The sequence below is a fragment of the Cinclus cinclus genome, chromosome 2 (genome assembly GCF_963662255.1).
Source record: "Cinclus cinclus chromosome 2, bCinCin1.1, whole genome shotgun sequence".
NCBI lineage: Eukaryota > Metazoa > Chordata > Aves > Passeriformes > Cinclidae > Cinclus > Cinclus cinclus.
Window position 1 is genome coordinate 77,127,858 of NC_085047.1, and position 23,227 is coordinate 77,151,084.

Consider the following 23,227-nt stretch of genomic DNA (forward strand, 5'->3'; position numbering starts at 1 on the left):
ATGCATGGGTATTCTAAATTATATTACAGCCCAAAGTAAACTCACTAAATCTAGACAGATAATGTTTTTGTTCTAATACAGGAATTTTACCCTAAAGAGACAAATGCACAGCTCCTACTGATTTTAATGCACATTATATACATGTCGCTGAGGGCATAAGATATTTCCCTCCTACAGTGCAAAGTATTTGATTTTTCACATCAACTCATCACAAACCTGAGTGGAGGTCTTGGTGTGCATCAAATAATTTTTGAAATCTTTCCTCTGCTTTCAAAGCCCGAATAGTCCAAAGCCCCTGGAGGGATGACGACAAGTGGGAGAACACTGGACTTCGAGCTACAAAGGGAAATGAGAGATAACTTAACAACAGCTGAAGGACATCATTTAATTCTTTTTTGTACCACACTAATCTTTAATCCTACCAATTTATATTTAACCATACAAACTACTCCACTGCATCTTTTTAGAATAAATATGCAATATATTTAACTAATGTCCTCTTACTCAATTAGAATCAGTCAGACAGCCGGGCAGATTAATTTATACAAAAACGTCTTGCATTTTTAACAATAGCTGTCACTGAATAAATTCTTTGAGCTTTATTAATGGCATTAGGCACCCATGTTTGTTATTCATAATGCTTAATATTCCATATCATAGTCAAGCTAAAGCCAGGCAGAGGAGTCAGATAAGGTCAGAAATACCATTAGTATATGCATGCAAGGTCTCAAAGACCAGCAGCTTAGCATGTTCTTAACTAGCTTTACTTACAGATAGTTAACTAACATACCCTAGGTTTATCATTATGCAAAACAGGAGTTAAGCATGTAATTCACCAGTTGAGAACCAAGGCAATAAGGAAGTTATTTGCATAGCAAAAGAAAAAAAAAAACCTTTGATGGACTGTCTATAAAATACTAGCATTTCACATAATAATAAGTAGGGTTCAAACTAACATTAAGTCCCGCCAAACTACATACTTGTGGATTCTAGACGTTTAATATCTCTTGAAGTGTCTAAGAAATATCGTCGAAGAAAAATGAAAAGAATAAATAGTGGAATTAAGGGGATGAGTATCCAAGGAATCACTGCCACAGCCACAGCCACCACACCAAAAATCTGTAGGAGAGTCTGGAGTACAATAGAAACAAAATAAAAAACTCTTTTCCAGAAGAATTTAATTTAGAACAAGTATAAAACTATTTAACACTATTGAAACACTTAAATATTTAAACATAACTACCACATTTAAGAGCAGATGCATTGTATAACATATGAGCAACATCTATTTTAAGCAACGTGGAAGATTTACTATAATACCTAAATTGACTATTTTTGCAGTTTAAGGTCGTCTTTCGCATCATTTGTTCTTTAAAATATGTATTTACAGAGCTGGTTGACGGAAAATTACTGTCTTTCTTAGTAGACTGTTTTGTGACTGCTGTAATAAAGTAATAAATTATCAGTGTAATGGACAACTAATCTTTAATGGACCCTAGCTACTTGGTAAATCAAGGATATGTTTTTTCACTCCTGCTAAAAAGAAACTGGTGAAAAACTGGCTTTCAACTGGAGTTGAAAGACTTGACAGCTGGAAGAGAGACTTTCAACATAGGCTTGCAATGTTTTCCTGAACACAACATTGTACCATTTAGAAAGAAAACCCTGGACAGGAGAAAGCGGGCTTTCTTTCCTCAAAGGACTGCATTGTGAAATGCTCCAAAGAAGAACAAAATGTTACACACTGCAGGAAGTGTCATAAAACGCTGGTTCTACCAGGTTTATTGGAGTCTGATTTAACAGCTGAGGTAAACCTGACTTTACTCTTAGAAAACTAGATATAATGAGGAAAACTTTGCTGCTTAGGACAGAAGATTCTGGCCCAGATTTCTGAATAAAATCCCCCATTTCCTTCAGATGCCTTCAATCCTTCATCGAACTTTCAGTTTGAATACACAGTCAAAACCATCATCTGCACACAAACATCTTTCAGAACCCAGCTGTGCACGTACAGTAGGAATCTTGGTATACTGTAATTAGGGTGTGGCCATTTGTTCCTTAAAAAAGAGAAAAAGCCCCAACCCATACAAAAATAAACCCATACTGTACCAAACCAGACAACTGAAACCCTAGCTCAATATTAAATTCCTCTATTATTTTCATTAACATATTCATTGGAAATGACAGTATTTTCTAAAAACTTTTCATTTCACGGACTATAGAGCAGCCACCTTCTTCATTGTCTCATACAACACAGAACTGGACTCCAGCTAAATTTTGTGGCTGCCTGATTTTTACATTCCAAAAATGTGCTAGTGACCACTGGGTGCCAGAAATGCATGTCTTGCAGCAAAAATGCTTCCAGTCCCTTTAACTTTTCCAACTCAGTGTACACAGAAGCAACACATCAGCTAAGGATCAAAACCCAGAGAGCTACCTGGGTTTTCAAAACACATCCAGCAGAAGTGTCTATGAAACACAGCACTTCCTGCTGCACTTCTGGTAGTGCACTAAAGCCAAAACCAAATACAACCCTTACCCCTATTTTTTTTTTCCCCTTCAGGTTTCTCTGATTTTACCCTAATTTGACCTGAGCAAAGAGTAAACCCACCCACCTTACACATTATGACTTCATGAGTCAGCTCTAGGCTTAGACATCTTAGTTCATGAAAGATTTATCAGCGTAATAGCCCCCATCTCATAGATCCTGGAAGCACATTTTAGGGTCTCATAACTCTGTTAAGGAAAATTGCTAAAAGGTAGGCATGGGAAAGGAGCTCTGGAGGAAGTTGCATTGCCACTATATGGTTCATCAGTGGGTCAAGGTGTTGATAGCATCATTGTTGTTTTACCTTCTAGAAATGCACAGATTGCAAACATTTTACCTAGATTTCATCAGGAGGAGGTAAGGTGGCAATGAGAGTGCACGGTGTTTCACCTGGATCAATTATGCACATGGCTGTGTCAGCACCAAGCAAAACAAAGCACCCTGGGCTCCTCATCAGCACTGCCATTAGCCCTTCCCTACCTTCTACTTCTCTGGCATTCTTTAGAGCCCTGTAAATGTACTTCCTTCTTATCATGGGGTGAGGAGAAAGGACATAAAGATTCCTGACCTCCTACAAATTTTCTCCAGTCTGTATCTTCACTTTCCTCAGTAATGCTCATTATCTCTGCCAAGCCTGCCAGCCATCAACATGCTGGCTAGTTTCTAAAGGTTCTCTCACCTCCATCCTTATCAGCAGAGACTCAAGTCCATTCCTTCCTTCCTGTTTCAAACTCACTCCTGAATCTGCCTTATATACCTGCTGCTTTCTCCCTCCTCACTTCCTAGACAGTCACAAAACAGCTGTTCCTGAATTACAGTCTCCTCATAACATCAGCCACAAATCTGAAGTCAAATGTTGAGGAAAGCTGCTTCAAGGAAATAATTCTGAGAAAAACAAATGCTTCTTAAAAAAAAATAAAGAAGCCAAACTGAAGTTTTAGTGATGATAATCTACAACATGTTGCAAAGTGCCAGTGGGGGTGGGAGTGGGAGTAAAACTATTAAGATCCAGCTCATGTAAACAAAGCCTTGCTATGGCAGAAATACAGGGAAGGAAAAGATGGTTAGGATGACTAAAGTAAAAATCGGACACCGCCTTTGGAAGGAATTCTAGATGAGCCTGCACCACCTTATCATTATAAAAATTTATGATAGGGTGGATCAGTCATGTGTGTTGGGTTTTTTTTGAAAACCAAACTTGCATATAAATTAACCCTTAATGAGGTAGTCTGAAAGCCAGACACAACCATTTGCAGACTGTAATCACGTAGTCACTGCGTGAGGTAAGGCAAAGGTTCTAGCTCCTGAATTTCACAAGAGACAATCAACCTCTGCAGCTGGAGATGGCCCCAGCTTCCATCAGATTCACTGTGTGCAAGCTGCAGGACCCAAGATAATCAGCAGGCTGGCAATAATGGTAACATGAGTGTCTGGTGTCTCTCCTCTCTGGAGACAAACAGCAAGAAACGCTCAGGAGTGGGTATCTAGACTTCTCATGGCAGAATCAGCTTACAATGGAAAGTTGGATCAGAAGTCAAAGATTTTCCTACCTAAAAGAAATATGGTCTACAAACCCAGTACCTTTTAATGTATTTCTTAATTTTAGCATTCAAAATGTAATGGCTGTGTGGAAAGTAACAGTCAAACTGAAAAAGAAGAAAAGCAAACAAAGCAATAACACAGGAGCTGATGCATTACATTTTACAGCTATCTGCACAGTATTTGAAACAAGGCCTCCTTGCACAAAAGACAACTGATGCACTGGCTACCAAGACCAAAAAAATAGATACGGGATAGAAATGAATAGTTCCAGGAAGAGACCATCGCTTCCAAATGGAGACATAGTGTCCAGTGTCCTTCAAACCTGCTTCCGTTTCCCTGGAGAAAGATGAATCTCCCACACACAGCCTTCACACAGTCTATCCCTAGAGTACAGAAAAACACATGTTGTTTCTGTTGGGAGTTAAACTCTTGCTTTCAAGAGTCCTGAGAGATTTCCCTCATGATTTGGTCAGTCACTCCATTTACTGTGGCTTTTTTTTTTCCTTAAAAATCTCCTCTTTCACTGCAGCAGGTATACCCAACTATAACCCTCTGGGGAAATGAATGCTCTGATCAGCACGTTCACTTGTGAAACATGCTTTCCCTTCATCATCTGATGACCTACTTCTCCATTATTCTTACAGGTGCTGAGAGTGGTATTCTGGAGTTTCTATCTCAAACAGGTCTTGATCTAGGAGTAACAGGTATCTCTGTCCACAACCACAGAACAGAAACACATGGTATAGGACCTAATACCATAGGAACCACACTGTTCTGGACTTGCAGTTGTTGACCTGGTAGGATCTCTAATCAATGAGAGGAGCCCAGGGGATGGGATTTGAGACTTGGAAACATCTTTGTGGGAGTCCTGATGTGGCCTACATAGTGAAACTCCTGTCCTAGTTTAGAAGTTTAAAAAGTGATGATTGTTTAGATAGGAAAAGACACTAAGATCATAGAGACCAATCCTTAATGCAGCACTGCCAAGTCCACCACTACATCATGTCCTTAAGCATGGTCTGTGCATCTTTTAAACATATCCAAGGATGGTAACTTCATCTAACCTTTAAAAGCAAACCTAAGGACCCCATGGTTGAATACTTCACCAATATAGTGAAGTATCAGTGCTACAACACACTAACTGTATTTACTGCCCTCTGACTACAGCAAAATAAACACCTAAAGCACATCAAGCCTAAATTTTGATGACTGAATCTACAGTCAGACCCCATGCATGAAATGCAGCATTCCAGGATTAGTTTTACCAATACTTAAGTAGAAGCCAAGTACACCTACTCAGCCCCAATTTCTAAATGCTACTCCCTAGGCCCCAATATACACTCCCAAGGATTATATTAGCCCACGGAACTGCCAGAAAGCCATACTAATTTAATAACAGCAAAGGCACATGTCCTCAATTTCAGTTTGAACCTTCACTGCATTAACTTAGGGCACTCTCAGTCAGGCTGTGCTGTCTGAAGTAAAGCCAGGTCAAGAAACTACAAAACCCTACTCTGTTCATACTTGCTTGGCATCTCCCTTCCTCCTCCGTCTCCCCGACCCTTGACTGAAATTATTTCCTTGTTGACTCTGCCAAATAACTGCATGCACAATCAATCCCTACTCCAGTTCTGGCATTTTCTTCATCCTTGATTTTTTTTTTTTTCTTAAAACAGACTTTTTCAAAACAGACTGTCTAGACTGACTGACCTGCATCTCTGTTAAAAGAAAAACTGCACAGGTGACTACACTGGGACACCAGAAGACAAGTTTCCCTGAGAAGATGACATTGCATTGAGAAGATCAGAGTGATAAACACTTTACTCAGGCCAGCTCCACCCAGAACCACAGTGCAGATTTTCTGCATTTTTACCCTTTATTACAAAAAGCCACAGGAAACATCCAAAGAGAAACTAGCATCTAAACAATTCTGCTTCATTTTACTCACTTTAAGCAGCTGAATTGAGGTGAGCAGTCTTGTCTTCAAACAACTTTTTAAATTAAATTTATGGGTTTTCTTTTGGAACAGGTTAAAAATAAGTATATATGGGTTGTTTATATTGTTGCTTGCATCAAACTGTCAGGAACACAGTTGTCTTCAGCAAAAATGCAGTGAAGATTTATGAGCACAGGAGAACACATGGGACATACAATATTTAAGTGGCATCTCTGACCATGTCCTTTTCTAAAGCAACCAGGGACAGCAGTCTTTGAGAGGAATGACAGGTCTCAATCAGTGTTAAATCAGCGTTAGGAAAATGTGCATCCATGAGAAAATTTGGAATTTAAAGACCATGACAACCAATGCACTGAAAGGGGAAAAACAAATACAGCTGGAGAAGAAATCAAAACTATAATTTCAGAGAAATTGAATGAAGAAAGTAAGAACTAAATACTACCAGCTCTAAAAGCTTCAGAAAGAGCAATTTCATCTTATCTCCTGCAAGATGCTCTCTTCTCCTCTGAATCCTGCTATTGCAATTAGTCAACAAGGGGTTATCAATATGTCACTGCAAATGGGCTGAATACGTCTGCCAGATACACCACAGAAACGTATTCAAAATTTTCAATCACATCCTTAATGCTAGCACCTCTTATTTGTACTCGTCTCTACAAGACAGTCCTCCTGGATCACTGTTTTTCCAAGCGAACAAGCATACACTGAGCTCCTCAGGGCAAATGCTTTCTGTGCCACCAACATGCTCATTCGAGTTAGCTTGCATTTTGTCATTAAGTGAGAAGCCTTAATATTTGTTTGAGGTCATGGAGAACTGCATGCAATTGTTCTTTAACAAGTGACCTTAGAATAAAAAGGGTGTTTTCTTTAACACATTGGCACTGCCACCACTCTCATATTTAAACAGCATCCTATCATCAGTAATCTCTTACTCTAAAAGAAGGGATAGAAATAGGTTCTCTGGGCACCCTGGGCCAGGAGGCTTAACTGTCTCAGGCAGAACTTGACTGTAACAGTAATTTTCAAAAATCACAGTCCATATGTTGTCTGATACATGTCCCAGATATGATGCTTAGAAACAGACACATAACCAAGCCCTAGACTTGGTGATTCTGACACTTGAAATACTCACCCCTTAAAACTCTGCACAACATTCCTACAACATATTGAGGTTATCTTCCTTCTAATAATAAACTATCTTCACTCATGTAAGAAATTTATTGCCAGAGCCCTTCGGCCACAGCAGTAAGTTACTTCCTGCTAATACAGGTTTTCCATGGAAAAACAAGCTTTTATCAGAGCCAAAGCTACAGTCTCTACTTAGGCACACTCATAACCACTGTACATGGAAACCAATACTGTCACACACAAAATGACAGTGCCAAATAGCCATTCCTGTAAATGGCTGTGGACAATATATTTTTGTATTTATAACCAGCAAAATCTTGAGCAGGATCTTTGATTTTCTGAAGTGTTCTTCATTACTGCACCTTGTGCCTGCTACGCACATCTGCACAGAAGTGTTCTCAATGATTTGGGCAGCAAGTCACAATTTTGAAATGAGGATCTACAGAAAAGTGAGAGATCTTCTTCCTGAAGTTACAGGGAGTTGGTTATAACTGTGATCTCCCTGTATGAATGCTACAAAAAGTTAATGTGTTTTTGCTGTTCAGTAGTGCTGTTTGTCACTTCTCCTGTGAATAGGCCTTGGCTATATTCTTATACTGTTCTTATAGTCTTATACTTCCCAAGGAACAAAAAGAATCAAACAAGAACTAGTCAAATAAACTACAGTGGTCTTTGTACCATGAAAAATATGTTTTATCTTCCTGTGGAACACCTTAGATGCCGAGCACAACTTTACATGGTAGCTTGAGGAAACAGCATTAATCAGCGAGTGTAGAACACGCGCGCACACATTTGCTTTCTTGACAGCTCTTGCCAGAACCTGCCTGAAACACTACAGAAAAATGTCTGGCATCACCCAACACTCCCAGATTTGCTCCTTAGGTAGCAGAAAGCATCCCTTTTCCATAAAATTAATTTAGAGGGGTTGTGACTCCAATATACACCACCATCCTCAAGTGTGGCTGCTTTGCTGGCTGTTGCACTTGCTTCAACATTTCCAGAACAATGCATTTTGCATCTCCTCCATCAGCTTCTTGCTGTCAAATACCTGATATTTTGAAAGGAAAATAAAGAATAACAATTTCTGCTCCCCTTCTACCTCTTCGAAGTCATTTCCATAATGTTTCCCCAGCTATATAACCCCAAGACAGCCCCAGTGAACACAGAAATGAAATCAATACATTTGATTCAACAACGGGTATTTTAATCCTTAGTACTGCCACAAGTGGTGTATTTACCATTTTGTTCTTTATTCATATGTTTAGCACTTTACCAGCAGAGGCTGATTCACTTGTCTTTCTCTCAGTTTTATCCCACTTAAAAAAACCCTTTTGAAAGCAGGTTTTATTTCAGTGATAATTATAGAGAACATATACATAGAATGAGAACAAAAGCAAAAAAAACCAAAAAATATCTCACTGTTCTCAGGCTATTAGGATGCAGATCTTACAGGCCAATACAAAATGATGCAAAAAATACATAGTAGGAGGAGTGGGGAAAGTTTAGCTGGGAGAAGTTAGGCCTTTTGACATCCCCAGTACAAAACTGTGAGTGCTGGAGCACTAAATAGGGAAAGGATCACAGAAAGCAGCTCATGTCCTCCACAAACACTATCTACTATTGCCACTGCTGGAGAAAAAACACTGACCTAGACAGACCATTAATGGCATTAGTTCATGCTCTTATGGTCTAGTCCATTAATTTACTTGCTGAAACACTGTCCACTCTTCCTGTGAGGAATTCCTCTAAGCTAATGATAATGTTATCACCTTTTCACCCGTGCTATCCACTGTTTTTTTTTTTTTTGCAGTTCTTTAAAATGTTTAGCAAAACTGTGATCTGCCACCCCATGTGTCACAGCTTTGCAAACTTTGTCTTTGAGCCCTGTACTTTCCTGCCTCAGGTCTCTTGTCCCTCATGGACATAAGCACCCTCCTCAAGGATACCTCATTTTCAACTGCATGACCTTTTCTCCTTGGTCAAGTCTAACTTTCACCAGAAGTCAATCCCAGGTCTTTCATCTTTAAAAGCATTGTGCTACATTTAAACTGTGGGCTCTTCTGTTACAGAGAGTATCAATTCCACACTAACACACAGCTCTTCAGCCATACAGCAACTACAAGCTTTTAAGCATTTTATTGTTGTTCTTGCCATTCAGAAATACACTATTCATGTATTTATTTTTAGGTGGAATGAAGAACTACTCATATTTCTGTAAACACCACAAGAGCCTCTCTGTCCCAGTTAAATGAAAACTATGAAAAATATTAAGGACTACAGCATGAGACATCCTAAGAAATAAAATTACTTTCTGTTTCCTGCAGGTCACACTCTTTCACAGTAGATCTCCAAAAAATGCTTTCTAACCTGTCCCTGACGTTGTTTCCTTTAACTTCCCCAGAGCTTTGCCACTTTGATAGGGCTATAAAATATTACTTTTCTATCCAAAATAAACTCCAGACTCATAATTTCTCAGTACTTCAGGATGTCTAGTGACTCAGCTCCAAAAAGCTGAACAGTGATTCTGATGGTTTCAGCACATTTGAAGTAATCAGCACCAGCCTCACTCCACCACCAGCAGGTTTCACCCAGTCCAGCTGTTCTGTGCATGCCCCAAACCCAGTGGGTAAAGAGAAAATTCCTTGGCAGAGAATAAACATCACTTACTGTCCTAAGTGCATGCTCATTCTTTATGGGTTACAAATATGCAGCAAACCATCAGGGAGATTTTTTTCAGAAGCTTTATTTATCACAAATCATCAACGAGAGCACGGTTACAAAAGTAAATAACTGACAGTTAAGTTTGATCTGATCCCAAAATCCAGACTATTAGCGAGAAAATTGAAAAATTTTTTTACTAAGTGTTGTGCTGAGTTTGACAGAAGGGTGGACAGTTGAATCAAGTACCAAACACAGCAGTTTTATAAGAAGATCTAAGCCCTTCATTTTAGCATATGAGTGACATTCATGGCAAGAGAGCTCTGCTTATTTAAACATTAGCCTGATTTAAAAAAAATTAAGAAAATTATTTAGGGATGTGATTGTGGAAGAAAATTCAATAGCTCAGCATCCTATTCTTCCACTGTGCAGGAATAGAAATTATTAAGCTCTTGAAAAAGCCTTTCTAAATACACAGATTTTTGTATTTCAGGAGTATAATCCAAATGAATATTTTTTTTTAACAATACAAAAATGTCCTGTAATGTAGATGTAATACAAAGATGTAACAAAAAGACATATGACGTTCAGTTACCACCTGAATTCTCATCTTCTGTCTCTCATCTGCCCAGTCTACAGATGAGAGTTTCCTCTACCTTTTGATGAACAAACTTGTCTGGAATTTTCAAATCAGCTGCAGAGAACACCAAGCAGCCACAGTATCAGCCTCAGCAAGAAAAAAGCTCTTATATTATGCAGATGCACACATAACCCTGGCAGAACACTTCTGTGAGATTAAGTCTCTATTTTTGCTCAATATAATTCCTTGTCTCACATGTTTGTTTTGGGCATAAATATGAATAATGATTTAACACACACACATACACATGTGTCAGCTACATGGCTCCGTAACTCAAACTGCCTACAAGTTTCTCCTTCCTTCTTGAATCAAAAGTGGAATCTCCAATCCTTTTGCTGAACACTGAAATCCTAATTTTTTTGTAAGCAGACGTAGTCCTATCTATAGTATATCAGTAGTTTAAGGCAATCTAGAAGATTTGTACTTATCACCATTTGGAACAGGATTGTTACACTCTGTGACTGACAGCAGAATTAAAGTATTTCTAGCTACATGTTAGAAGTGTTAGAAATGTTAATGATTCTCAGAAGTCTTAAAACTAATCGCTAGTCTGAGACAGATATGATAGGCTGCAATAATGCTCAAAAAGTCAGGGCAATACCTATAAACACTAGCAATAAAAATTCCCACTCTGGCAATAAAAAACAGCAGTAGTATATACACGAAGAAGACCAAAAAGAAGAGGAGAAAACTACAGAATGTAAGTTCACTTGCATACATAAATACACTTACAGAATATTTTCTTGCCTTCTTCCACACAAAGAAAAGCAAACAAGAAAACACCTTCCAACAGATATGAACGACCCCAAATGAACAGAATCTCTTTCTGGAACTTTTCCAAATTACAGCTTAACCAAAGTGGGGAAATTTCCAGATCACATAGAACAGGGGAAACATGACTGGATTTCCATACAACCATCCTGCTTTCTATTATCTGAAAATATATTGAAAGTAATCTGATAAAGAAAATAGAGAAGCCTTCTCTTTCGGAGAAGAGATGATTTAAACCTGACTGTAATTTTGTATTTACAGATTCTAACTATCAAAGTACTGCAATAACAACTACTATTAAACCTCCATCTGCTCAAATGTTAGAGAAATTAGGATAAAGACTGTACCTCACAATGCTCATATGCTCTAGAAAAAGACAGAATTCCACTAATGGAAAACTAGCTTTATTTTTCAGAGCACTATATTCATACCACCTGTAGCCCACATTTCAATGAGAAAATGAAAGGAGCCCAGTACAAAACTATGACCTACTTTTACCAAATAAATAGAAAAGTGCAAAAACTAAAAGGAAATGAGTTAAGAAAAACAAGAAAAGCAGTAAAGGAGGGAAGAGGGCAAGAAGGTAATGACACCACATTTTCAGTATTATTTTACCTTCTTTCCAAATTTAGATAAAGGGTGGTATATTCAAATTTTATTAATACCAAGTAAATAAACAACCTAAAATATTAAAACGGTTACATTATGTTCCTACACAAATTAAGTTTTGTTACAGTAGTGATCTCTGCTGCCTTGACACTAATGTGTGAAGAACTGGAAGCATACCTATTCTTATAAAAATTCTACAAATGAACATAAATAGAAAAAAAAATTAAAGAAAAATAGGGGTGTGAGGCAAAGGCTTCGGCTGGGGTTACATAGCCACTAAACGATAACAGATCCTCAGCCTTCCCTGGAAAACCGAGGTCCATATATAAACAGGAATCCACCCATCACCAGTGTTGCCAGACTTCACATAATTTATCCTGTACACACACCACCAATCTGAGTAAATAGGCAGTCTGCATGATGCAAGATACCCTTCTGTTCAAAGGAATGTGATGACAGGTAGAAAATAAAGAACAGCAATAGCTTTGGCATAGAATATCTCCCACTGCTGGTCACCATCAGCAAAGACTAATTGGCTTCTGAGATTTAACAATCAAGACATTCAAGGGCAGAGGAAGAAAAGGTCAACAAAAACATCTGCATTACTTAGACAAGTGTCTGTGCTAAACCCACAGCTCCTGTATGTTGGTCTTGGAGACACAAATGCAACCCAAGCTTCCTCTTCCTCCACTACCTCCCAACCCTTTTACTTGTTTGCTTGGTTGTTTTTAACAAGAAATTTGGGCTTATTTAAAAAAATACCAGAACTGAAAGCACATGCAAATACTACATGACCACAGGAAAAAATTAGGATCTTATTACAATGATCATTTTAACCTTTTCTGAAATTAGAGCTCAAAAGTTACCAATGAAAAAATATATACCCCTATTTTTTTCTTTAGGTTTAACTGGTCTTTCATATGCAATAGCCAGATGCCCTGTAATATGCATCTTGGGAAGGTACAACAAGAAAACGTACCAAAAGGTTTCAGCTGTCAAGTATTACCAGGCAACTGTTTCGTGTTTCTTTAATTTATTCACTTTTCATTTAAACATCAGCAAAGCAAAACTACCATGATTCAGCAGAAGGGAAGCTAAAAAGCATCCAAGGTATCCAAGCCACAGATCAGCACTATGTACCAAGCTCAACAGAGTATGCTGATACTTAAAACAGATCCCACTACTGGTTATTTTCTTACAACATACTTATGATTACCTTTGCATGTGTGAATACACACAAGCAAACACATTAAAGAATTATGCACACATGCATATAGACTAAACTCAGCTAAACTGGAAAAAACAATGAAACAAACTCCTCAGGAATCCCACCTCTCACAGAAAGCACAAAATAACAACGTCATTGTTAAACTAAAAGATCCCAGAATTCCTTCTACACACTTTCCCTGACATCCTCACACAATAAAATGCAGGGGTCAGTGGTACTGAAACAAGGAACGGCAGTTCCACTCTTGTGCACATACGAAACCAAGTGACCCAAGCTATTATTCCAGTCTGAGGCACTTTTTGTTCCTAATATCCAGATGCAGCAGCTTTTTTTCCCTCCTTTCTCTTTTTTCTTTTTTCAAGAAATGACTGTGGACACCTCCTTCACATTTTCCTTTTCTTCAGTATTTTCACTTCATAAAGCTGCAGTCAATGTGTTTTGTGTGTAGTGAGAAGGGAATGGCACATTCAGTGGTGGTCTCAGCCACAGCCTACATTGGTGGCTCAAGTAGTCTCAGGATTAGGTCTTTGTGTGTGATGAAAGGATATGAAAAGTCAGTTATTTAAACTCAGTCAAGCTGTTGATTTTGGGGAGGAAAAAGGTTTTGCAATCCAGTTTTCCTCAATAAATCACTGCCCTTTTTCAAGGGCAGCTGCAGATAGTTCACATGTTCACAGCGTTCTCCAGAAACAAAACAGATCATGATTTTTTTACCCCTGCCTCAATCTAACACAGGGTAAAAAATCAAAATGAAGGCGCCATCACATTAATTACTCAAATTCACTTGAAACTAAAGCAGAAAATCAACTCTTAACAAGTAGTAAGATCACTGAAAAATTACATGGGCAAGAAGCCACAGAGAAAACCATTCCTTTAAAATTCACCCACCAGAATAATTTACAAAACCAAAAATCTGAAATACATTTCACCATCCTATGTACTCAATCAGTTTACAGACATAATTTCCAAGCAGTAGTTTATCAGTTTGGGTACTCATCTGGCAAAGTTTGAGATCAGAGTTTAAAGATGTTAAGCCTCTGCAGATCTGTCTTGAGTCAGAATATGATTCAGCCTTTGATGAGCTCTCAAAAATACAGCATCCAAAATACTGGCCACTTAGGAATAACTGAGCTAATGTGCATAAACCACTATTAAATATATTGTATTCTTAATTCCTAATACCCCATCATTAATTTTAATTCCTAATACCCCATCAAATTTCTATTTCTTGGCTGACCTTTTCCCCAATTAGTGCATTGTGTTTTATTAGTGCTGCATTGAGCTACACATTGCCCAGAGAAGCTGTGGATGCCTCATCCCTGGAAGTGTCCAAGGCCAGGTTGAATGAGGCCTTGAGCAAGCTGGTCTAGTAAAAACTGTCCCTGTCCCTGGCTGGGAGTTTGGAACCAGATGGTCTTCGAGGTCCTCTCCAACCCAAAGCAGCTTGTGAGCCTGTGATTTTAAACGACAGACCCTGCACCTACCAGTGAAGTCCACATCAACAGAACCTTACACTCCCACAGAGGTTAAGGCATGACATTTACATCTGAATTAGGTAGATGTTTAAATCCTCTCAGAAAGTTTTAAAGCACTGTAATGGCCTTCACATGAGTTGTCCTTTACCTGAGGAGACTGTAACTTAGTTGGAGAACAGCTGCCAAAACCACATAATTCCGGTTAAGAAAAAGAAAACGAGATGTAGACTGAGGCTAAGGAGGCTAACAATAATTAAAAATATGTAAGCTCACAAAAAAAAAAAAAAATAGCCAGAACTCCACCATCTTCATCAAACAAGTTGGTTCAGCTTTTTGACTATCTTAATCAACCTACAAACATTGATTACTACCTCATTTTACAAATTAATTTAATGCCATATTTGGTAGAAATAACAAATGTCACAGTGAACAGTGCTTTCTATTTCAATTTTTTAGAAGAACTGGCATGGAACCTTGTGGTCAGCCAGAATTCATTACAGAAGATAAGGCCCAGGCTTACACTGCAGATTTTAAAGTGGGTTTATTTTGTTTTTTAACCTAAATGAGCTTCTGGACTCTAAACACACCATTAAGCATATCTTAGCTGAAGTGCCTAATGTTTATTCTTTAGTTTCTTCTCAGTTGTTCTACTTCACATCTACCCACCGAGTTCTGTTGCAGCCATGTAGTCAAACACAGCCATGAACACATTCTCATAAAAGAGACTTCTTTTTAATTCATAAACCTTGTGGATACAGCAGTAATTTCCACAAAACACAGTCAGCTGCACTAACATGAGATGTCTCATATGCTGCTAAAATTCATAAGAAGAAAAAAAAATTACTGCCTTCTAGTGAGGACTGCTTCTCTTGCCTTCAATCTCTCAAGACAGGTATGTTGTATTTTGGTGCACTTCAAACCAAAGAATGAAAAGATGACAGAAAATTTTTAATGCAATGAGAGTTGCTGCTTTGGGAGATATTACAAAACAATGGTTTTGCAAAATCCAACTAGATTTTCAAAATAATACACAAGGTTCATGACGCATTTTGCACATACATTTCATCCCTGCTTTAACAAGGAAGTATACAGAGACTATCCACTGCCTTGAAGAGAGTCTTTATTCTCCTTAACTCAATGGGAGATGTAAAAATTTAAACTCTTTCTATTCAAAGACTTAATTTTCATCCAGTATAGCTGTCTAGACTAATAATGCTCATTATGGCTGTAGTGCAGTGTATAAATCTTATTACATACTCCAAAAAGAATATTATCAATTTTTAGCATTGCTTAAAAATCTGTATTTTGTATAATTACAAAATTCTTGAAACTAATAGGCAGCACTTAATTATTTATTTATTGGTACTTAAATTGGTTCATACTGTAGTTCTTGAGTGTCCAATCACATTGTATTTATTTGTGCTGAAATTATACACTCACTTGGCAATACAGTAAAAGGGTGGAATGCTTCACAATGATTCTAGCAAGAACTCTGAAAAACAACCACTTCTTCAATGCAAATCCGCTCAAGAAAAGCTTCTACACACAAAGTAAGATGAACCAGTTACTGCATTGTTTATTAAGTTTCACTTGATTCCTCCTGACAACCATTTAAACAATGAATGTTGGGAAATGTCTCTCAAAGAATCAACAATAATGGCTGGGATCAGAGCTTTTATATCCAGCTAATACTGTTTTTAGAAAGGAGAAAATATTTCTTCCTGAAAGGATTATAAGAAGTGTTACAAAAGACACCTGCAAACAAAACAAGTGACAAAAGACCTCTATCATAATTGATAACAGTTATCCTTTGTAAAAATCTCTGCTTCACCAGAAATAAATACATCATTGCTCTTGAATTTCAAAAGCATCCACTAAACATGAAGCCTGCTGATCAAGAAGAGTAAATTTTAGAAAAACTGCCAAGAAGAATTTTTTTTTTCTTATGGATAGCAGTGCACTATTAATCAACACTAAGATCCTAAATTTTCTTTTCTAATGCCAAGTAGAGCAGGCAGGCTTTGAAACATGGTGTCTTTTTAATAGTGTACTGGACTTGTAAAATCTACTTTGTTTTTTGGAAAGCAAAAACTTTTCACTAAAAAAAACCAACAAAAACTAACTCCAGAATTTGACAAATAATTCAATAGCCAATTTAAAAAACACATAAATTAATAAAGATGAAGGAAAATATTTACCAAATGTCATTTACAGTAGGAGCTTGAAAGAAGAAAACAATTACATCTAGAGAAGCAGCCTTCACTCTTTCATTCCAGAACAGTTCAGTTTCAGAAAGCACACACTACCTAAAGGATCTATACACTGGTTTTCCAATGTGCTGGTAGATGGTTCAGTCCTCTGCACCACATGCCATGCACACAGGGTTGACACTCTCTCAGTTTTCTTTTGAAGCAGATCAGTTTGCTCCATCAAAAGTAAGACAGTGCAATTCTCAAGACAGTTTGCTTCAGGGTCTGCTCCCAAAAGGAAGTATGGACAAGATCACACCAATTGTGCCTCCCTCTGCTTTTGAAGACTTCTGCAACATTTTCCCAGCAAATTTTGCATCCTCAGACAACTCCACATGCCTTTAAACCACATGCCAGGGCATGCAAAACACCCACTCAGCTTCTTGCTATAAAACCACCATGCAAGTGGTCTTGCAACACAACTCTCACATTATTATTGTAAATGCACAGAGCTGAAGAAAATGGTTAATCATTTTATCTCAGGGCCACAGGACCCAGAGGATGCTCTGGCCATGATCAGTATGGCCATTCATATGCACACAAGCAGTGCAGTCTGCTGTAAAGGGGACACACTAATGCACATATAAACCCCTCCGGGCCAATGGACAAGCACACTCTGCAGGACAGATGGGTTTGACTTTGTGGATGCAAACCATAAGCTAAGAGAAGAGGATAAAGACTGCAGGACAAACTGAACTTCCAGTCAAAAAGAAAGGCACATATGCATAGTCTCAAGACTGCTGAAATAAAAAATAAGATATTCTTTCTAGTAAGAGAGTTAATGAGACTGAAAAAGACTTGGAATCTGTATAAATAGTAAAAAATTAATTTTTTTATTAAAAAACCACTGTACTTTCAAGAAGAATTCAAATTAATTTAAATTGAATTTAATTAAGTGGACATGAATTAAAAATCCTAATGTTCATTGTAAGCAACTCCCTAGCTCACAAAAAAAACCCAACTGCTGTAATTGATAGGTAAAATACACCACATTCCTTTCTTCCCCAAAATGACACTTTAAAATGGCACTGAAAAAATCTGAAAAGCAAAACATACACCTCAATTTCAGCTACTTCACTGAACTACAAAAAAAACTTAATAGGCATTTTTACTCCTTGGAATAATTTTTCCCCCTATTTTCAAAAGTTCAGCATGAGCAACAAGATTAAACTACTCAACCTGAAATGTCTTTAGTTTTATTTTTAAATAAGATCCTGAATAACTTATCTTTAAGAGATAAAGCAAAGCTAGCAATAGCACCTTAAGAAACATTTCTGACCTCAGCATGACAGGTGTGATCCACTAAGTGGATCCAGATAATCCACTAAGTCCTTTTTATCTAGCCTCCACAATTCTGTGGATTCTGTGATTCATTTTATTTTCATACAGCACAATCATTCTTTCTCAGATTTATCCTCCTGCAATTTTTTACGAGAAAGATTAATAGCAATTGCAACAGAAAAATTACCTTGATATCATACATAATCCTTTATCATTTCATCATCATCAAAATCTCAATGCTTTGTCCATATTTCTTTTCTGCAGTAACTTATTTCACTTGTTCCTATTAAGGCTATTATATTCACCCTATTACTACTAATCTTTTCTTTGTAAATAGCCACACCTATTTTAATCCAAAATGGTGTGGTAAGCATTTGATTCTTTGTGGAAGTAGACATGTAATTAGGTTAATCTGCGCTATCTTTTCATGTGAGCTGATTGTTTCTTTACTATGGACATATTTCTTATAACAGCAATAAGCTTGCCAGATTGCTTGGAGGCAAATCAGGAGCAATTTACCAAGCATGTAGCTACTATGAGCTCAAATCCTGACATAATAGCAAGCTGTGTAGAGCCACTCCTACCTGCCAGTTATTACTCATGTTAGCTTTTCACCGACACGTTAAATTTCAACCGCACCTTTCTTTCACAAACAAGTACTTTCATTCAACTCAGCTACATCTGTGACAAATAGCTGATCTTCAGCAAAGCATACAGGAATCTAAATGCAGAATGCAGTGCAGAAGTCTTTGACAGCAGCAACTGAATTACCTGCAAGAAGTCCAAGAACGTCAATGGAAGCAAGTCATCCAAGTGGCCGATATCTTTGGAGAAACGATTTAAGATTCTTCCTATAGACAGAGGGTTGAGAAGAAAAACAAAAGGGAAATAAATATAATTCCTGAAAGGATCCACATTTTACCATTTTAATAACAATTAAAAGGAAACAGATGGACTCTTAAAAAAAAAAAAAAGATTCCCATGAAAGGAATCTTCTACAACCACTACAATATATTTTGAAGAAGAGGGTTTTTTAAAATGTCTTCTACCCAAATATAACACCTTTACCTGAACAGCTAGAAAAAATTTTAAATAGGCTTTGAAGATAACATTTCAACAGAATTTAACACATGAAACACACATGCTTTATATGCTTAACATGTGCAGGTAAAGGTTTACAGTTCAGACAACTTAATGCAAGTTACATCAAGCAACATTAGCCAAAATCTGCTCCTATCCTTGACTGAAACTCTCTAGTGCATGCATGTCTCAGATAGTTCATAGCTGATCTAACTGATCTTTTTTAGCAATTCTGTTATCACCCTTCAATATTATACATGAATTCAAATTGTAGGCGTTTCTAAAATAAAATCTGAGATAGATTTGCGTTCATGCAGCCTTACATTTACACTCATTCAAAACCTTGACAATACTGATCTTTATTAAAGCTAATAAAATGATTTTTAATCTGCTGTCAGTGAAGCATTTACATTTCTCTATTTTCCCAAGTTCTACTTGAGTGAAAAAAAATCAGTTATATCAGGACTCCTTTAATAATTAAAGTCACAGTGCTGCCACCCATAAGTGGATTAGTATCTTTCTCTATTAATCAGTATCTCTACTCACCAGGAAAGAAACGAAACCAGGGGTGGGAATCTGGCCTTTCTAAGGTGTGTGATGCCCATACATGCATTCACATTGCTTTGTTATCTGCATATATCTTGATTCAATTATACTTTTAACTGGTACAAACATATTCGCTGCACTGGCAACAAAAGACTTTTTTTTTTCCTTTTCAAAGGAGCTCATTAAACTGAAAGCAAGTTTAAAGTTTCCACAGAGTGCACGTAATTTAGAGATAAGGGATTCTGAAGTAACTTCTGTAGCAACCATCATGCTGGTTTTCTGCTCACATCTCTTTTTCATTCACTTCTTTTTTAAGGGAAATTCTGTTCCACACCAAACAATACAGAAAACATCCTATCCTCAGGTCTGGGACATGACTCCCAAGAGAGATACTGGTGGCAAACAGCTTGATCTACAGTACTTCAATACCCAAAGCAGTTACTTTAGGCAGCCAACAGCAGAATTCATCCTGGTTTTAGGCTTTGCACACAGAGAGGAAGGGTATATACAGCAGCACAAAACTCAGAAAAATCTCTTTCATATTTTTCTACTGAGAATAGCATGGGGGGATGTTCCCTTTTACTTCTATCAGGCTAGACACATCAGAAGGAAGTCCAAGGCCATTTTTTTAAAACCTTTTTCCCATGATTTTCTTACAGGGAGACTGGTCACAGAAGAGTGATCAAGCACATGCTGCATGCACGCTGTCACTAAGGCTTCTTAATATCCTTAAATATCACATTCTAGGTTATTTTCAAATGAACCAAGACTTCACTGGCAAAAAAGAAAATTATTTGAAGAGGTTAAATGCTTCCTGCTGACAGAGGTTTCCTTAGCAGTGTGTCCAGGAAGGGCAGATAAGGAAAACTAGGTGGAATAACAGATTGGGCTCAGGGTATTAGAAATCTGTTCGCAGCTTTGTCACTTGTCTTCTGAGTGACTTAACTTCATTTTACAGAGCAAGGAGCAAAGCAAGGAGAGTGCTAAGGCCCTCCACGAAAAGCTGTGAGACCCACCAACAATGAGCTGCACACAAGGGCAAAGGATTATTCCCATAGCAAGCAAACCCCACCTTAATTCAGCCTAAGAATCACCCTTTGCCTTTTAACCCCAAGTAAGTTTTATTTGTAGCGGTTTCAGACTTGTATAAGAAGCCATTGCGTAATGGCCACCTCACTGCCAGGAGGCAGCAAGGTCACTCAGGATGGCCACAGCAGGATCACTCAGGATGGCCACAGCAGGATCACTCAGGGTGGCCACAGCAGGGTCACTCAGGATGGCCACTCTTCCATGGCCACAGCAGGGTCACTCAGGATGGCCACTCTTCCATGGCCACAGCAGGGTCACTCAGGGTGGCCACTCTTCCATGGCCACAGCAAGATCAGCCCAACACTGGCACCTCCAGCAACTGAGCAATGCCTGCACATATAAGAGTGACTGAGGCTCTTCTCCCAGCAAAGTTCTCTGAACAATGTGGTCAGGACAGAAAACTTCATCCACCCAGGTCATCCCCAGCAATCCCTGGTTTCACTCTCCTCCAGGTCACCACCTACAGCTCCAGTTCCCGGAGGTAATCACACCGCTAATTAATTGCCAAAACTGCATTTTTTTACAACTGCCTTATGAAATTGTTAAATGCAACAATGTTTCTATAGCCTCTGTTTTGACAGTTCTGTGAGCTGCCACTAGGGAAGTGGAAATTAATCTGATGTTATCAATAAAACATGAAAACATCTTTTAATCTGCCTAATCCTCTTTAAAATGTAAATACAATAATTCTGTCAAATGACACTGACTAAAATTTGAGTGAGCAAAAGAAATGGTATATGAAAAAGACAAACCTTGAAAACTGGAACCTTTCACAGTCCATCTAATACAATTAAACAGTGGCAGCATGAATCACAAAGTTGAAGCATGAAGTTGCTTCCCAAAAAAAACATTAAAGTGAACCTCTGATAGCAGAGCTTAATTGTTTTTGAATTTTCAAATTACTGAAAAATTAATCTATTTAGTGTTTGCACACAGAAATTCTGGAAAATGACACCTGAATTCATTAAGACCAGAAAAACCTTTTGCTTATTGCTAAGAGGACTGTATCGCCCTCCTGTGCTGCTTATCTGGTGACCATTAATGCTTTTCTACAGCTAAAGGCAAGTGACAAACCCCTAAGCCTTAGCCTTATTTTGTCATTGCAGTATGTCAATTCTATTAACCTCAGAAACAGCAGAAGAGAAAATACAAGTCTGGAGATGCATTTCGGGTCCAGTTCACACGGATGTAACTGAACTGGCATTTTATACAGCATGCCCTACACAGAAGGAAGCTACTGTAACCCACTAAAGCAAGTTTCTTCACCATGTAGCAGGGGCAGCAATGCACCTCCAAGCAGAAGTGATGTGCTTTGGAAATATCCACAAGATGCCCCACAGCCATTACAGTATTGCATTCAAAGCAATTGCTTCATTTATAAGGATGTCTGCAAGTACAAGAGGTCTGTTTCACAAGGTATGAAGAAACAACTGTTTCCACTTACTGGAAGCACAGTAAATCAGTGACTTGCTTATGCATTATTAAGCATGAAAGAGAAAACATTCCAGACTTAAAAGTTAAAAGTACCTATTTGAAGTCAGGACTCAAAATGCTTACAGTTATGACTATAGCTTCCACCAGATTTTACCAGCCTAATTTTTGAGAATGGTTCTTCAGACTACGGAAACTATTGCACCTGCTATTCAAGAAGGGCAGGAGCTGCACAACTTACCCACCCCTTCACCCTGAAAATTATGTTTTCTCTCCAAAATCTTTAAACCCTTCTCTCCTAAACTTACAGACTATCAGCATTACCTTGCCACCACAGTTCATATTTCCAAAAACCCCAAACTCCTCAAGTAAGCATCTCTGAGATACACATACATGCCAAGAAACGACAGTTCTTAGATCAGTCCAGTATATCCCATTCGCAAAAAAAATTTAAGCTCCCTTAATACCTCCATCCTTTAGTTATCCCAGTGAGGGGCAACAAAAGCAAAAAGAAAATACTAAAATTTCTAAGTCAAATTTCACCAAACCACTAGCAAAAAAAGTCTTTCAAGAAATCAAGGATTAAGTATGCCAATGTTACAACAGCATCCAAACTGGTGAATAGTATCTGCTATTTCAATCACTCAGACTTCCACGCTGTGTGTAGTGTTAGCAGCAAGCTGCAGAAGGGGACGTGCTCTCTTCAGCAGTCTTATGTTTGTTTTTACATCAAATAACTTAATCAGAACACACACTGTTGTTAGATTTCTTCTGAAGTAATTAAATAACTATTCAATGCCAATTAATCACTGTTAAATAAGGGTCTGTCACCAAAGTGCTATGTACACATTTCAGACTATTTAGCGGTCAAATATTTGGCAGTATCAAAGTTAAACAATGATTCATTAAACCTCCTCCCCTACACAATAGTTAGGCTAAACTTGAAGTGAAAGAATCAAAACTCTTTTGTCCTCCGTGAAAAAGACATCAAACCT

At 37.9% G+C, this 23,227-nt stretch overlaps 1 protein-coding gene across 4 annotated transcripts in view; it reads right to left on the reverse strand.

Moving 5' to 3' along the window:
* Window positions 1-23,227, reverse strand: part of ABCC4 (ATP binding cassette subfamily C member 4 (PEL blood group)) — a 141,368-nt gene that overhangs the window by 45,967 nt on the left and 72,174 nt on the right. For all 4 annotated transcript variants that reach the window (XM_062487808.1, XM_062487807.1, XM_062487806.1 and 1 more), the window contains 3 exons: window positions 18,858-18,937; window positions 981-1,131; window positions 217-336 (listed from right to left, as the gene is read on the reverse strand). In XM_062487808.1, the coding sequence (XP_062343792.1) occupies window positions 217-336; window positions 981-1,131; window positions 18,858-18,937 (351 nt within the window). The remainder of the gene's footprint in view (window positions 1-216; window positions 337-980; window positions 1,132-18,857; window positions 18,938-23,227) is intronic.